The 17,710-nt window shown below is 46.1% G+C and overlaps 1 protein-coding gene across 6 annotated transcripts in view; it reads right to left on the bottom strand.

The window, feature by feature from the left end:
- The window catches only part of LOC147623850 (uncharacterized), a 73,442-nt gene that overhangs the window by 33,852 nt on the left and 21,880 nt on the right, over nt 1-17,710 (bottom strand). For all 6 annotated transcript variants that reach the window (XR_015269222.1, XR_015269223.1, XR_015269224.1 and 3 more), the window contains exons 9-16: nt 3,864-3,935; nt 3,629-3,700; nt 3,416-3,478; nt 2,755-2,811; nt 2,303-2,412; nt 2,095-2,172; nt 1,846-1,968; nt 1,374-1,648 (exon numbers count right to left, since the gene is read on the bottom strand). Coding sequence is in view for 3 of the 6 variants with exons in the window: in XM_086820488.1 (XP_086676614.1) it covers nt 1,374-1,648; nt 1,846-1,968; nt 2,095-2,172; nt 2,303-2,412; nt 2,755-2,811; nt 3,416-3,478; nt 3,629-3,700; nt 3,864-3,935 (850 nt within the window). In the remaining 3 variants the exon portion in view is untranslated. The remainder of the gene's footprint in view (nt 1-1,373; nt 1,649-1,845; nt 1,969-2,094; nt 2,173-2,302; nt 2,413-2,754; nt 2,812-3,415; nt 3,479-3,628; nt 3,701-3,863; nt 3,936-17,710) is intronic.

Here is a 17,710-nt window from a genome sequence, read left to right as displayed (position 1 = left end):
TGGAGGCAGCCTCCTTGGGTACTCGGCCAAGAGCATACAGCCTGGCCTTGGCCTAGGTGTTCAACACCTTAGTTTATACCCAGTAAAGCAGACACACCCAAACGGCTCATGCTCTCGCCTGCAGCATGTACATGCCCCACATCACTAGCCCACACATGAGACGCATCACACGGATCACACAGTCAGGCTTCCTTGTGCACCACATGCTACAACCGGTTGGCCATATGCAAGACACCTGAAACTAAAAAGCAGCTTGTGCAACAACATATTCATCTTCACCATGCTGTACCAAAAAGCACGCTCACAGCTTGTAAAAAAGTATCACTTCAGCCCCAAGCCACTCAGCATGAAAAAGCAACACTGAAGGCTCAGCCTCTTCTCCTCCTCGACCACGAATACCATGGAAAAAGAACTATCTTCATATGCAAACCTGAAAACAGTAGTACCAGAAAAGCTTCATACCTCCAGGTGATGGACACACCCATGGATTACATTCGAGTGGCTCTAATTCCAACTGAAACTTCCACTAGATCTCCCAAGCATCTCATGCATACAAACACATCAGAACAAAAACACAGATGAGGTGCTAGCGGCTCACCTCCCAACCGTAGCTCCCACAGAGCACCCTCGAGCTTTAAGACTAGGCCAAAACAACACCACGACCTCGCTCATTACCTGCTGGCCATGACATCCCATACCACTATAGCCTACCCCTATGCGATGTGCGGCTAGAGTTCAAGCCTCAAGGTCTAGGCCTTGCTTGGGTCTTGATCTCCCTACCAGGGATGTGTACTTATGAGCAAATAACTCACTTAAATAGGCTTGGGGTTAATAATAAAGCGACAAAGCACACCTGTTGATAATTATAACTAGGTATAAGCTTTCACATTAACCCATGCCAGTAAGTGCCATGTAAGTCACTTATTCCATGTGCATCCCTTACCAAGCTGCCAGTAAGTGCCCATGTAAGTCACTTATTCCATGTGCATCCCTTGCCAAGCAGCCTTAGGTATAAGCCCTATGACTTGGTATGATGATATGGCATCTAGATCCATTATTGTTTTCAATATTTTTCACTTTTGAAAGGTTTCTCGAGATTTAGGACATTTTGACGACTATGGATGATTGGGAAAGCAATCTGCATGGGACACATTACACGTGTGCATAAGGGTGGCACAAGGGAAGGAGTCTCGGGATCTATGTGGAGAGGAAGCTCCACCCTGTGGAGGCCATATCCACATCCCCTCCCAAAAGTCTCCGCGGCCTTGGAATATTCCTGATACAACCTAAGCATCTGTATTGTTCATCTAGCCTCAGACTTCACACGTCATGAACAACAATAGGTATGCACGCATGTGAAGAAGAAAGCAAACCTGGATTCCATCCTCCTCGCCGAATCCCACAAGCCGCACAAGGTTCCGATGATGGAGTCTACTAAGAAGCATGACCTCGTTTCGAAACCCGGAGCTGCTCTGAATGGAAGTTGAGTGTGCACGCTTGATTGCTACTTTTCTCCCGTCCACCACTCCACAGAAGACCTTCCCAAAACCTCCATGGCCAATCTCATGACTGCTGTTGAAATCATGTGTCGCTCTAGAAAGGTCACGGTAAAGAAAGCGCTGCACTCCTTCAGGGCCTTCCCAGAGCTCTGAAAAAGAAGTCCAAAAGGTGATATAATGACCTTATGTCCAATTGAGCACCTCAATTAGACACATGGCAAGCACTCCTGGCACTGCTAGTTTCCAGTAATTGCATTCCTATCTGGTGTTAGTAAGCAAACTATAATGGCATGCCTCTGATTAAGCACCTCAATTGAATCATGAGCATTGTGATATTATAACTGACCTTTGGTTGATCCTTTGTGTGTTCCAGACCATTTCCACCAAATCACAAGTACGAACACGAGAAATGCGCCCACACCAACAATGGAACCAACCAGCTTTCCTATCCCATGTGAACTTGATCCACCTTCAACATCCAACCCAAAACCAAAATCAACCCTTCCATCCACCCAATGAGGCTGGCATGCCACAATTCATTTTGAATTGAGCGCTCCATTATGATGGCGTAACCATACAAAGAAACTTGATAGACCTGTTGTGAGATGCTGTGTACAAACACAAGCAGTAGCATCCTCCAGAACTTGCAATGGCGGACAAATTGGACAGCTTCCTGCAAGTTTGAACCATACCATTAGTACAAGTAGATGCAAGTTGTTTCAACTAGGACCATATCAACCTCCAGAAGCTTACATTTCTGCTGTAGCATGATATGACAAGATGGCTCTAACTTTGTGTCTTACCATTTGGTACAGCTTGAAGAAAACTGTTGCAGTTATAGTAAGGAGACTGGATGCATTTTATCTTGGCATCTGAATCTGAACCCACAAAGCAATTTCCTGTAGAGTTTAATCTGATACAACAGAAAAGCACGAAATTAGAAAATGAAAACATGGTCTTCTATGATCCTTTAAAAGTTGAGAATACTGGTATCGACCCAGCCTGCAGCTGAGCAGGAACCGAAATCAATCCCTAGCTGCCGGCCAATCCCATCATTACTAAAGGCCACCATACTAGTGGTGAAATTAAGAGAAAAAAACAAGTAATAAAGTACCCAGCATGGGACATCAAACACATCAAGACTACACATGAATCAATATAGAGTGGCATTAAAAAAACATTTACATAAGATTCATTTATTTTTAATTAAGGATCAGATTACAGAAGTATTTGATACAAAATTCTAGAGCCTTACAACATTGTTGACGGCGGCGTTGGTGCAGCACCAGAAAAGAAATTGCATGTCACAGAACTGAACAAACCAATTTTAGCATACATTAAAGACCTCATATATTTTTGTTAACAACAAAAACCCCTAGTGATATCACCAGAGTAGGATATCTATTTTCTCACATACATACACAGAATGTATACCATCATACATACACACATGCATGCATGCATGCGTACATACATACATACTTGTATGCATGCATCCATGCTTGCGTGCACGCATGTATACACAGGAAACTGGACAAACCAATTTTGAAATTTGTTAAAAAAACTTTGATATCTTTTGTGAAGAAAAAAATTCCTAGTGCTATAATTAATGGGGTATTTACGTGCTCACAAGTATATACATACAAAACCTTGAATATTTTTTCTGAAGGACAAAATCCCTAGTGATATGATCAATAGGATATTTGTACACACATACCATGCATGCATCTATGCATACACACATACATACAAACAGATATGTATGCATGCATGCATGCATACATAAATACATACAAACTTAGATGCATACATGTAGGGAGGTAAACATACATGCATAAATGTATACACATATATATATATATACATACATAGTTCTTTAAATTTTCGACAAAAGGAATTTGCATGCTATCACTTACACAATCGGTACTTTGGTGCTCTCTAAGTCGAGGTGTCCATAAAATAGATTATAACCTATACTCCTGTTTATCAAATATTTTATCATAGCTAACATCACAAAATTGGAAAAATGATGAAAAACTTCTTTGAAAAATTCACCTATGTACAAAGCCTAAATAACTTATGCACATGATGGCATAAGAAAGAATTCAAATAAAACACGGGTCTCTTACACATTGTAAAGATTTGGAAGGCCTAGAAGCCAAGACGGAATATTTTTCGTGAAGTAATTATTGTACAGAAACCTGTATTAGAAGTATCAGAATCAAGCACGCTTAAAAAAAAGATTTATTAAGAAATATTATTATTTAATGATCCATTTGTCAGTTAAAAAAAGGTTTAGTAGAGCCACAACTCCATCTCAAACTAAGTTTGGAATAATGAACCACAGAAAATGAGAAACCTTACAAATTCTTAAGGTTTTTTAGGTTGCTCCAGGTGTCCGGTATCGTGCCTGTAAGTTGATTCCTATATAAGGAGCTGCATATAAACAAGTTTGATAATAGTAAGTGAATCCACTTGCATAGAAAGAAGCTTTGATAGTTTAAAACCAACTTGCAAATGAAATTATAACCTTATGAAGGTGGGGGTGAAACAAGACCCCCACACCTCCCTTCCTCTTGAGTAGGTTGTTGCCTCCTCTTGGCCAAGAGGAGGCAACAACCTGAAGGCAGAGTAGAGACCAATCAAGGCAGCTAGGGAGACTCTCCCTAGGTGCAGAAATATGTATGTTGCCTCCTCTTGGCCACCTCTGCCCACTTGAAGGCTTCATTTACACCCCCTTCCAAATGTCCCTGTGTGCCCTTGTGGAGCCCCGCATTCTCTTCTTGGAGCTCAGCTTTGATGGCCTAAATGTCCTTTAGAAGGCCCACAGTGGTCTCAACTAAATCCTTGCGCATCTCAGCTTTGGCTTTCTGGATCTTTGTGAAGGGAGGCGTTCTCCTAGTAGTGTGGGCTAGTGACTCAGGGAAGGGAGGTCCCAAGTACCACAGGCACAGTGGGTAATGTGGGCACTCTGCGACCACACGTAACGCCTTTGGGTAGGAAGACCAAGCCACCTCCAGGCAGGTACCAATTGCGCCCACAGAGAGATCTACTCAAGGGGTTAAAAAAGGGAGGGCATTCTCCTTTTTGAGATCCTGCAGCTCTTTAGGGAGGCCTTGAGACAATCATCCTCTACACTCATCTTCTTATCATGTATGGCCACCTTCAATTCAGCCATGTCTTAGTTGCCAGGCCTACAAATTTGTAATCTTTTGTGCATTCAAAGCTATAGCTCTGCATCTTTGCTTTCATGTCGGCAATCTCCTTGTCATAGCTCCAGCAACCAGATGGATGGCATTCCATAGACACAATGTCACCTTCCAGTATTCATATAGCCATAAGCACCATGAGGTATGAGTAACCATCACTGAGGAAGGGTCAGTACACCAACGCTCAACCCACTACTCTCACTGGATGGATCACAGAACCAATTGTGACCACCTATACATCACATCTCTCCATCCACCATCCAGACTGAATGAACAGAAGGCAACACCCTCTTCCTCCTCTGGCTTCTGGAATCCCAACACCTAAAGGGGCATGCCTATCCCAGAAAAAACCCCCAACCACAAGTGATGATACTCATCTAAAAATGTACGAGTGATCCAATGGTTAGGTATAGGTGCATCAATATGTGCAATCCGTCGGTGACTCCCTCTAAGATGTTGGGTAGATACCTGTCTGATCATCTGGAAGACACTTAAAAATCTTCCAGTCAAGAACTATCGCTGCACATCTCTCCCAGCCTAGCCTGGCCACTGCATATACCTTGCTGCACCCAGGGGTCTGCCAAGATCATCTCTTAAAAGGTTGTTCCACATAATGGGCTGCATGTCAACCTTATCTACTGAGCTTGGGGGTCTATGGCATAAAAATATTCGCATGCTGCTCCAAGCCCAGATGACGGAAGAAACCAGTGGGGAGGACAGGGGGCGGTAATATGTCTGGGAAAAAATGAAACGTGTGTTGTGCCTCTAGTCACCACCGTTCTTAGGGACACATCTGAGAATATAGTACATGAAGAAATCCGTCCTTGGCTCAGTACCAGGAAGGAATGCTCTAACCACCACTGTCACATGCACGCCCGTGCCATGGCTAATCTCCAGCAGGAACATCATAATCCCTGATTAGGACAGCAGTTATGACATCAGTTAGGCATAGCATATTGCATCATTACCATCAGTAATAGCATCAACATCAGCATCAGATCAGTATCATCATCATCAGTATCATCAGATCAGTATCATCATCATCAGCATCAGCACCATCACCATCACCATCACCATCACCATCAGTATCATCATCAAGGAGGGCATGGGAACCCTGTCGGCAGCCTCCAGTAAAGCAGTCTCCAGCTAGCAAGAGCCTCAGGCAGCAGACGGCCAGGTGTTAGGCAGTTGACCAGCAAGTTTGGGCGCACAGTGCATGAAGCATAGCATTTATCAGGAAAAAGTCATGAATATTCATGTCCAAAGCTGGCCGACAGCAGCATATGCTGGCCGACCAGGATCTTCAACATATATATAAGCTTAACTCATCATTCAGTAGAAGTCATTCATCATTTCGTAATCCTAGAAGTCAGTAGAAGCCATGTAAGGGGCTAGAGGTCACCCCTTCGGAGCTAACTAAGGGCCTTAGCATGTACAGACAATCATGTCACATTCATCTCTTTCTTCTTCTCTCTCCTATGTCTTAATCATGTTTAAATCAGCATCTTGTTCTTAATCAGCAAGCTTAGGGCTGTGGATCATTACAGCAAGTCTTCCGCACATGCAACACTGGTATCACAGCATTCAAGCTCCGCCACTAAGCATAGTCCCAAGGTGGTCCACAGATCCATCAGAAGAATGCAGCCACGGTAGCAAATGGAGTGGTCTGCAACACATGAAGCTGGAGGGAAGCATTCTCTGGGGGTATGTACTCAGAACCTACATCATTAAGCTCTCAGATCAGTTCCAAAAGCCTAGCAACAAGCATGATCAAATCCAGCAGGTGACCCGTCGTTGTGTTAAGGGAAAGGAATAGGAGGCATGGGGACAACAACAGTGGAATAGATGCTCACTTCTTCGGCAAGACTTGGAACTGGAGATCAGAACTGGAAGGTGCTCAGACAAAAATATCAAAGTCAAAGTCAGAGTCAAAGATGAAGGTTAAAGTCAATAGTCCATGGAGAAAGGATGACAAAGTGTCCGTCTCGCCATCGAGTTTCGCAAGAGGGGATGTCACGTGCACGCCTGTGCTATGGCTAATCTCCAACAAGAACATCATAATCCATAATAAGGACAGTAGTTAGAACATTAGTTAGGCGTAGCATAGTGCATCCTTACCATCAGTAGTAGCATCAACATCAGATCAGTATCATCATCATCATCAACATCAGCATTAGCATCAGAATTAGCACCATCAGCATCATCAACATCAACATCCCCATCAGAAGCGTCATCAACAAGGGCATGGGAACTATGTCAGCAGCCTCCACTAAGCAGTCCACAACCAGCAGGAGGCTCAAGCAGGTGGCCAGGTGTTAGGCAGTTGACCAGCAAGTTTGGGCACACAATACATGAAGCACAGCATTTATCATGAAAAAGTCATGAATATTCATGTCCAAAGCTGGCTGATAGCAGCATATGCTGGCCGACCAGCATCCTCAACATATATATAAGCTTAACTCATCATTCAGCAGAAGTCAATCGAGTCATTCATCATTTCATAATCCTAGAAGTCAGCAAAAGTCATGTAAGGGGCCAGAGGTCACCCCTTCGGAGCTGACCAAGGGCCCAAGTCATGTACAGACAATCATGTCACCTTTTTGTACCATATTAAATACAGGAAAACCCTGTAGACACCCACCATCTCTCTCTTCTTCTCTCTCCTATGTCTTAATCATGTTTAAATCAGTATCTTGTTCTTAATTAGCCTTAGGGTTGTGGATCAGTTCAACAAGGCTTGTGCGCATTAATATGGTACAAAAAGGTTAGTGAATGAATGTACATGATGTAGGCCCTTGGTCAACCCCAGAGGGGTGACCTCTAGCCCCTGCATGGCTTCTGAAAATGATGGATGAATGAATGACTTGATGTGACTGACTGTGAAATGTTGAGTTAAGCTTATATATATGTTGAGGATGCTGGTTGGCCAGCATATGCTGTTGTCAGCCAGCTTTGGACATGAATATTCATGATTTTTTCCTAATAAATGATGTGCTTCATGCACTGTGCCCAAACTTGCTGGTCAACTGCCTATCACCTGCTGGCCGCCTGTAACCTGAGCGTCCTGTTGGCTGCTGACTGCTTACTGGAGGCTACCGACAGGGTTCCTATGCCCTCCTTAATGATGCTACTGATGGTGATGCTCATGATTGATGATGGTGCTGATTCTAATGCTGATGCTGATGATATTGATCTGATGCTCATGTTGATGCTACTACTGATGGTAATGATGTACAATGCTACGCCTAACTGATGTCCTAACTGCTATCCTAATCAGGAATTATGATGTTCCTGCTGGAGATTAGCCATGGCATGGGAGTGCATGTGACCACCACCTTGCAAAGCTCTGCTTTGCATTGGATCTCTGGATCAATGAAATTCAATCCCCCCTTTTTCTGCTTGGGAAGGATAATAGTTTCCCAAGCAGCTCTAGCCATGGTAACCGATGTGCCATCAAGCCCTAACCATAAGAAGTGGATCACCCTCCGCAACTGTCTATGGTCATAACACCAACAAGAAGTGACATACCAAGTTGTGGCAAGTAACAGTTAGTTTACCACCAGGGCTCAAGATGCCAGATCGAGCTTCTTAGAGCTCCAATGAAGAAGATTTGTCTTTATGCTTATGAGCATAGGGGCAAACAATTGGGCAGGTGTTAAGTCTATCCCGACCTGGCATCCAACATATCTAGCTGTGTGTCCTATCTCAATCCATGTGAAGCCAACGTCTCTGCCCCAATCAATCCTCTCAAGGTCATTGACCCAAAATCCGACAGACTTACGCCAATTTATAAAGGCCCCTGCTGATAGACAAAACTCTTCCAAGGCAGTGTGAAATGAGTAAAGACATGAGTAAGATGCTTCAAAGAACATCGTTGTGTCGTCCGCCAACTGAGAGTCCAAAAGCTGATCCTCTGTGCACATTGGCAATCTCAATCCAAATACTCTGGCACTAGAGTGAAGAAAAATGCTCAAAGTTTCTGCAACAATGAGATACAACAGGGTAGCTAAGGGGCAGCCCTACCGTATGGAGGCGAGAGATCTGGAAGTGCTTGTGTGAAAATATGCCCAAACTTGCTATTTTATCCAGCCCAAAAGGGTCTTTTTTTGGCATTTATTTGTCTTTGCTGCTGGCCGACCAGCAGCCCTATACCATATATATAAGAAACTCATCATAATTCAGTAATACAACACGAGAACATCACTGATCCAAATCTGCTGCAGCTGGTGCTTCATCTACAGGCAGAACATCATTCCATATCTGCTGCTGCTGGTGTTTCTCCATCTGCAGGCTGCGCATCACTTAATACCTTCTGCTGCTGCTGCTGCTCCATCCTCTACCGGCTGCTTTTTACTCCATACCTACAGCTGCTGTCGGCCAGCCTCTCTGGATCAGCAGCACTTCTTCTCAGGATGTATTTCACCTCTGCAGCAGCCTTCGTCTACAGTACATCAGTGTTTTATATCTACATCATATCATTGGGACAGCAGCCCTCTCTGCTACAGTAGAGCTTTCCAGCATTTTTACCTCAGCTCCTACCACCTCGGGATCGCGGCCCCCTTTGCCCTCATCCACCATCATCGGGACATCAGCCCTCTCTGCTCCTTTACCTCGACATCGGGATGGCAGCCCTCTCTGCTCATTTCTTCAGGACAGCAGCTTACCATCTGCTTTGGATTGTGGCCTTCTCCACGCTCAGCATCAGCATGGGACAGCAGCCCTCTCTGCTCCTTCAGAGTCTCACACTGAGCTCTTGTATTGGATTTCATCATTTATACACTCACTCATTTCATGCTATGTTGATTTGCTCTAATCTCTTGTACATTTGGTCCTTTCGTCCTTTTGATCAGAGCTATTGTGAGCAAAGGGATTGAAGACCTTGAGAGCACATAGCATGGATCATCTACCCATGATTCCGGAGGACCACCCTTTCTTACCAGATGTTGATTCTCCTTATTCAGATATAGAACACACAGAGGATGGGACTTCTTATTCACTAGAGAGCCCCGTTCGAGGTCTTTCAATGGGAGACGACGAGCCCATTTACACCTACTCACCCTCTACACCCTTGGAAGTTGGCATCTCGTCTTTCTTCTCCGAGCTTATTAGACTTCACTTCCAGAGGAGGATACATGCCTACAGCCACTGTGCCAGTACCGGACCCAGGTATCTAGCCTCATCTAGAAAGCCATGCTACTCAGTCTAGCCGATAGCCCAGACTTCGGTATGGGACTTTTTCTCAGGAAGGACAGGTACCTCCTCAGTCGTTCGGAAATCCATTGTCATCAACTCTACTGGTGTGTGCCTTTGAGTACTTATGTTCCTAATTCTACCTGGGTGTCTTCTTTTGTAGCACAAGTTCAACATATGGGACCATCAACTACCCTCGATCCCTGGAATTATGTGAACCCAAATAGAGGAGGGTCTAGGAGCACAATTGGCTCCTAGATTTTTGGTGTTCAAGGAGGTAACACTGTTTTCTCTTCTAGTTCACCTTCTGTTCCTGCTCCTAATGTGTTTTGGAATACTGCACAATTTCAAGCACAAAACCCTCTCACCCAACCCATGTCTCTTCCTACTAGTGTTGGCATGCAGCCATTACCGACTACACCCCCATTGGGTCTTGCGTATGGGTTTTACCCAACATAGGGATCTATCAACACTATGCCTCCTGGCACTGTGTTGCCACCAAGCATTCCGGGGTATCAGGTTGTTTACCAACCCATCTCTGGCTATGTACCCACTCAAGGATTTGTGCCTCAACCAAGTATTCCACCTATGCCAAGTGCCCAACCTTATATTCCATCTTATGGAGTACCCTCGCCAAGTCCTACACCTGTGCCTGGTATTAGTGGATTTTTTTGGAGTTCCTCCTCACTCTTTACACTCCGGATATGGGTACCAGCCATCTTGGACCCCCTATCTCCTTCCTTTCACGTCTCTATGTCCAAAAATGATTTCACAGAAAAGACTCATTTCAATGGGTCTAATTACACCACCTAGGCTAATCTTATGGAACAAGTTTTCACTTCCCAAGGTTCCTCAAACCTGGTGAAGGGACTTGAACCAAATCCCCACCCCTCACTAGCACCTCCTGAAGTTATCCGCCATTGGGAGGCTAGGAATGGCACTGCCATAGTGGAGCTCATGCAAGGCCTTCTACCGGAGTTTCATTCACAACTCCAGCAGTTTCCCTATGTCTCTAACAGATGGGCACACCTTGCAGAGAGATATGCAGCACGGGATCGCACGCGTCGCATTGATCTCGAGCATCAAATCCAAATTTTCTCTATAAAAGAGACTGATGACCTGACCGTCAAGGTTGCTAAATACCAACGCCTTAACGTGGAGTACGCCACCATTGCGTCCGCCAAGTCTCAGGAAGACCAGGTTATCACTTTACTGAACAAGTTGCCTCCTAGTTTCTTTACTTTTCTCACACAGACCATTAGTCTAGAACCTATGCCTAACCCATATGAGTGTGAGTGCCAACTCCTGCACTTTGCTCGGTGCATGCCCAGTTTCATCCCAAGAAATCTTCCTCCTCTACTCAAGAGGGGGCCCTTGTGTCCAATACCATCTCTACTCAAAAAGGGCAGCAAGGGAAGGGGAACAGCAACTCACGTAATCAAGGCAAACCTCAAGGCAACAATATTGATCCCAAAAACCCTACCTCAACACCCACTCCCTACTGGCAGAATATTTCCAAAAAGAATAGATTCTGCACTCGTTGCCAAATGCCTGGACATGTTGATGATGAGTGTGGCATTAAAGCCAAGGAAAATAGAAGTAATAACCCCACTAACTTGAATCGCCAAAGCAACCAAGGTGGCAGCAATGCCCCCAATTGGTGGTCAAGAGGGGATAATAATCCAGCACCTACTCTGCAGGGTTCCCCACCAAGGAACTAGCAACACGGCAATGGTACGAATTGGCCTAGATCATCTCCATGGCAACCCTCGCTCAAGGCCCCCCCACCCAGTCAGTTTCCTCTGCCACCCCGGAAGAGATGTCTGATTGGGCATCTCTTACACCACATCCCGGACCCTCAGCCAATGTCGCTCAGGTCACATTTGAGGTTGATTTTGGCCACTCTTCCGGAAGAAAGAAGAAACAACGACCTAGACGAGGCAATCAACGTGTGGAAGTGTCCGCCCTCGTTCAAATTTGTCAATTACCTGATGAACTTTCTATGCCCATCATCAAAACCCAACACTTCCTTGTGGCCATCCGATCACTTGGGTCGTTGACAGTGAAGCTACACACCATATGGCACGCAATGCTGACATTCTTATCTCTCAGCGACCTGCTACTAAGGGTGAAGTTCGATGTGGCAACAACACACTGATGCCCATCAAATCTGTTAGCACCGTTTTATTTGACACCAACATAGGCCCCAATCAGGCAACATTGGACAATATATATACCTAGATGAATCTAGGAAAATGCCCGAATTCACCTTTTAGGAACTGCATGTTATATACTCATGGTAGTCAATTCACAAGACTATATAACATTGGATAATGTCTATCTTGTTCCTAACTTGGGCCTCAATTTACTTTCTGTATCCCACCTGACCCAACTCGATCATTCAGTTTACTTCAACAAGCGAGTTGTAGAGGTGATTGATGAGACTACCGGTCTCGTTGTTGCCCGAGGTCAAGCACAAAAGGATGGCTTATATCGGATGTCTACTTTTTTATCTGAGTCATCTTCCGAGGGTTCTAAGTTTCATCGGGTTTGTGCCTATGTGACCAGCGCTCCTTCGGACACTAAATGACTATGGCACTTTCACTATGGTCACCTTCCCTATGACACACTCTTATGACTTGTCTAGAGACCAGTTGGTTGAAGGCATACCCAGCCTCAAACTGACAAAGGATGTCTGCCAACCATGTCAAATGGGTAAGTAGTATCGTTCACCGTTCCCACATGATGCTAGTCATCGTGCTCAAGGTATCCTCCAGTTGATTCACTTCGACACTTGAGTGGGCAATCTCCAACCTCCTCCTTCAATGGGTCTCTCTACTACATGTTGATTGTAGATGATTATTCGAGGTACATGTGGGTGTATTTCTTGAAGCATAAATCAGATGCCTTCCAATAACTTTCCACGTGGGTTCAGTTAGTCAATAATCAAATGGGCGTCTCGATTGGGATTGCTCGCAGTGACAATGGTGGCGAGTTTATCTCCCATCAATTTATTGAGTTCTGCAAGAACAGGGCATTTAATGCCAACTCCCCCTCACAAAATGGAGTGGTCGAGCGCAAGAACCGAACTGTGATGAATATGGCATGCTCCATGCTCTTTGCAGCTGAGCTGCCTGAACGCCTTTGGTCAGAATCGGTCAACACTGCGGTGTACCTTTTGAACCGTTGCCCCACTGTCGTTGTTCCTCACAGGACCCCGTTTGAGACATTTTATGGCGAAAAACCAACTGTTTTTCATTTCTGTGTCTTTGGGTGTCATGGGTACACTGGAAAGCTTGAGCCAAGGAGTGAGTTGCTCATTTTTGTGGGCAACTCTTCTGAATCAAAGGCTTACAAAGTTTTTGATCCAAGATCGAACAAAGTCTTCGTTCATCGAGACATTGTCTTTGATGAGCGGGATTTACTTCGCCTTCCACTGCCCATACCATCCGAACAAGAATCTCTGACTGTGCCACATGAACCCAATCAGTCAACTATTACTCCGCCTCTTGAGGAGCCTTCCTCCTCCCGACAGCCACCCAGGGGCCCCGCTGGTACCAACAGACCATGCGTGATTCTGGCATGCTTCCCCATGATACCCCTTTGGACGGTCCTCGTCGGTCCACCAAGCTCACTCCTCCTGCCTCATTTGTCTCTGTTTTCTCCACAGACTATGTGGCGCATGATGAGCCAACATTGTGGGAAGATGCTATCCACCAGCTAGCCTGGAAACAGGCTATGGAACAAGAACTCGAAAGCATTGATCGTAATGACATGTGATCCCTTGTCGATCGCCCTCGTCATAAGGTCATTGGAACCAAATGGATCTTTCGCACCAAATTTAAAGCCGATGGTACCTTGGACAAATACAAAGCCCGGCTTGTGGTGCAAGGTTTTCGCCAAAGAGAAGGCATTGACTTCGACAAGACCTTCATGAAAGAGTGCACAGAGCGGAAGCAAAAGAGCACTAGAGTGTGCTGAATAGAGAGTGCAAGAGAGAGAGAGAGATATGGAGTAACTATGCTGAATATACTAAAGCAAAACAGTCCCAAGCAAGAGACACAAGCAGTCTCATAAGTGAGGGAGCAAAAGATATACTAGGCAAGATGAAAAGGTGAGAGGCCAGCCCACCTATTTATAGGTGGGGAGAGCTGGCCGACTGGAACTACATAAGCTAGCCGACTGGACATCTGTAGCTAGCCAACTGGGAAAAAACCATACAGGCTGGGAAAAATCCCAAAAAAATATATAAAATAAGGGTGGCTAGCCCACAATCAAGGGCCATGCAAAAGGGACCAAAAGGACACCAGAAATGGGCAAAAACTGGGGATGAATGTGCTAACTGTTAGAAGTCATCTCCTGTCTATTTTTATACACTAGGGCCTTTGTTGTGGGTGTGCCCGCCCTTATGAGGTATTTTCTCATTTTTCCCCACTCTCCGTATTTTTTCCCCATTTTTTTCCATTTTTCTGTGGCTTGGGAGGCAGCCCTGAGATGGCAGGAGGACCCAGTAGTAGCTGGCCGACTGATGGCACTGGTCCACGACTCCATTTATGTGATGGCCGACAGCTCACAACTGGCCGACTGGCTGCATTTGCTGGTCGTGGAGTTTCAGGGCCAGTCGGCTATCTTTAGCACAGGCCGACTGGGTATATGGGGCCATATAAAATGGCCCCCAGTCCCCCATTCCATTTTGTATCAACCCCGGGATCTTCTTGTGTATATAGAGCAGAGTTACACGCCTCTATCTCTCTCTCTCTTGTGCTGTGATTTTCTGCACTACGTTTTGCTCTTGTGTTCCCAGATCTGGTAATCATCTCCGTTGCGTATTCTAACATGGTATCAGAGCCTAGGCTCTACATAGTTCTTGGGATTTGTGTGAGCAAGAGGGGGACTGTTGTGTTGCTGATTGGTGGACTGTTCGGGAAGAGGAGAAGCAAGAGGACGGCGGGCTGATTTGCTAGACAGCCACTTGCATGTATTAGTTCTTCTTTGTTCCCACCCACCCACCCTTTTCAGAGTACATCCCCACAATGGCAGATCTGTTTGAGATGGCCGAGAGGCATGTGAAGATCCCGACACTCCCCACGTTCCCGGTGGACCGTCAGTTGGACGGGAGCAACTACGGCATATGGAAGGTTATGATGGAATCTGTTCTGGAGTCTTACAACCTCGCTGATTTCGTCGTTGTTGGGGTTCCACGGCCGGAAGTAGAGGAAGGGGAGTTATCGTCGATCCGAAAGGACCGGGAGGCTCAGACACAGATGTGGGATCGTGTCAACGCCAGGGTCCGTTCGTTTATCTTTCTCAACTGCACACCACAAGTAATCAATCATGTAAAGCATATGACGCTGGCCAGAGGTATATGGCAGCATTTGGCCTCTCGTTACAACAGGGTATCGACCATGAAGAGGATTTCCTTGGAAGTACAGATGCGGGTTATGAGCCCTACAAAGTCGGCGACGATGCGAGAGCATATTAACAAGCTGCAGGCCCTTCAGCAGGAAGTTCTTCAGGCTGGGAAGGAGATATCGTCAGAGGACATGGCCATATCGTTGCTGTCGCACTTGCTCTCTCAGCACTCAGCATTTTACTCATCTTTGATTACCAGTGGTGGCAGGCTCAGCACCATCACATGGGAGGAGCTTGTGCCAATGGTCCTGGACCAGGAGGAACAATTCACGAACCCTCCTCAGGGTGGAGGTTCGGAGGCCTTAACTGGCCAACAGTCGAAAGGCCCTAACATGGGCAAAGGGAAGGCTTCATCGGAGAAGTCTTCTGAGAAGAAGTCCGTTATTACTGACCGTGAGAAACTAAAGGCAGAGAGGACCTGTAATGATTGTGGCGAGAAAGGCCACTATTGGAGGCAGTGTCTCAAGCGGAAGACCGAGAAGGGTGAAGATTCCTCAGCAGCAATCATGAAGACTCCGGCTTTTGTGCACCTGGAGGTGGTGGACACAGCTGTTTCATTTTCTTCAGGCAGGGAGGAGATTGGAGGACTCTCCGCAAAAACGGATACTCGGGAGTGGATTCTAGATAGTGGTGCTTCCAAGCACATGACTCCTTCCCGTTCCGGTTTACAGGATCTTTGCAGGTTTTCTGGTCACATTCTTACTGGGGATACATCCACTATCCCAGTTCACAGTGAGGGCAGGATGGAGATAGTTCCCGATGGCAGAGGGGGGGAAGCATTCCTCCCAGGTATTGTATGTTCCGTCACTTGGTTTTCGTCTGTTGTCAGTGCATCAGGTTTGCAAGACTGGCGTACGGGTGGAGTTTGATGAGCATTTTGTTGCTCTCCGAGACAAAGCAACAGGCCAGGTGGTTTGGGAAGGCGGAGTGGAGAATGGAGTTTACAAGCTTTCAGCACTCTCTCTCACAGGTCCTCAGGTTTGTGATAAGTGGCAGTCTGGTAATGGCCACATAAGTGTGGATACGCTGCAGGTGCAGGCTTTCCGGGACCAGATGGTGGATAGCTTGCCAGTAGATGGCAGCAGTTGGCAGGAACTCTCCAGTACTGATGTTGGTAGTTCTTGTGTTCGTCAATCAGAGGAAACTGAACAGGTAACTTATGCTCTGATGTCTCGTAGTATTCAGGACAAAGAACCTCCCGTAGATGAGGATGTTCTTTCCATGGAGACCTTTCAGAAAGCCAAGCAGGTGGCAGTTGATTACTTGCGGTTTCTCCAGGCTTTGTGGTTCCGGATTCAGAGGGGGTGGTTGATAGGTTTCAGAAGGCCTTGCGTGGTCTTCAGCACGTTTCCAGGACTTGTTTTTGCACCGTAACAGGTGTTGATCCTTGTAAGCAGTGTGATGCCTCTTTGACTTAGAAGCAGAATGGTTCATTGATCTGGTTGATGGACACCAGATTGGACGGGAGCTTGAGGCAGTTGAGCTCATGGTTGCAGATGACTCTTTGGGAGGCAGGATTGTGTTTCCTGTGGTTTTTGCGGCATGCGAAGGATCATGGACTCTTGTACACAAGAGGAGGGGGATTGTTGGATGGAGTCCGACTCCACGGTTGGAGTGACTCAGATTGGGGAGGAGATCTGGACACAAGGAGATCTACTTCAGGCCCAGGAGCAGTTTTTTGGAGCAGTAAGAGACAGTCATCTTTTGCCTTGTCGATGACAGAGGCAGAGTACCGGGCTGCTTGTGATGCTGCTTGTGATGCTGCTTGTGAGGTGGTGAGGATGCAGAGGTTGCATTGCAGGTTTGGGATTCCACTGGAGGAACCCATGGTCATCCAGAGGCACTTTGTTCGTGAACAGATCGTTGCTGATGACATCTTGCTAGATTTCTGTTCGACGGAGGACAATACGGTGGACCTCTTCACGAAGTCGCTATCTCAGAATTTGCTCAGGTGGCATCCCAGCTCCCTGTGGTTGGTTTCACAGCCAGGAGCTAAGAGGGGGTGTTAGAAGTCATCTCCTGTCTATTTTTATACACCAGGGCCTTTGTTGTGGGTGTGCCCGCCCTTATGAGGTGTTTTCTCATTTTTCCTCACTCTCCGTATTTTTTTCCCATTTTTTTCCATTTTTCTGTGGCTTGGGAGACAGCCCTGAGATGGCAGGAGGACCCGGCCGACTGATGGCACTGGTCCACGACTCCATTTATGTGATGGCCGACTGCTCACAACTGGCCGACTGGCTGCATTTGCTGGTCGTGTAGTTTCAGGGCCAGTCGGCTGTCTTTAGCACAGGCCGCCTGATATATGGGGCCATATAAAATGGCCCCTAGCCCCCCATTCCATTTTGTATCAACCCCGGGATCTTCTTGTGTATATAGAGCAGAGTGACACGCCTCTATCTC

This window comes from Cibotium barometz, chromosome 26 (genome assembly GCF_041138505.1).
Source record: "Cibotium barometz isolate CiBa-2024 chromosome 26, ASM4113850v1, whole genome shotgun sequence".
NCBI lineage: Eukaryota > Viridiplantae > Streptophyta > Polypodiopsida > Cyatheales > Cibotiaceae > Cibotium > Cibotium barometz.
The sequence above is the reverse complement of the archived record's forward strand: the minus strand, read 5'-3'. Positions and strand labels throughout refer to the sequence as shown.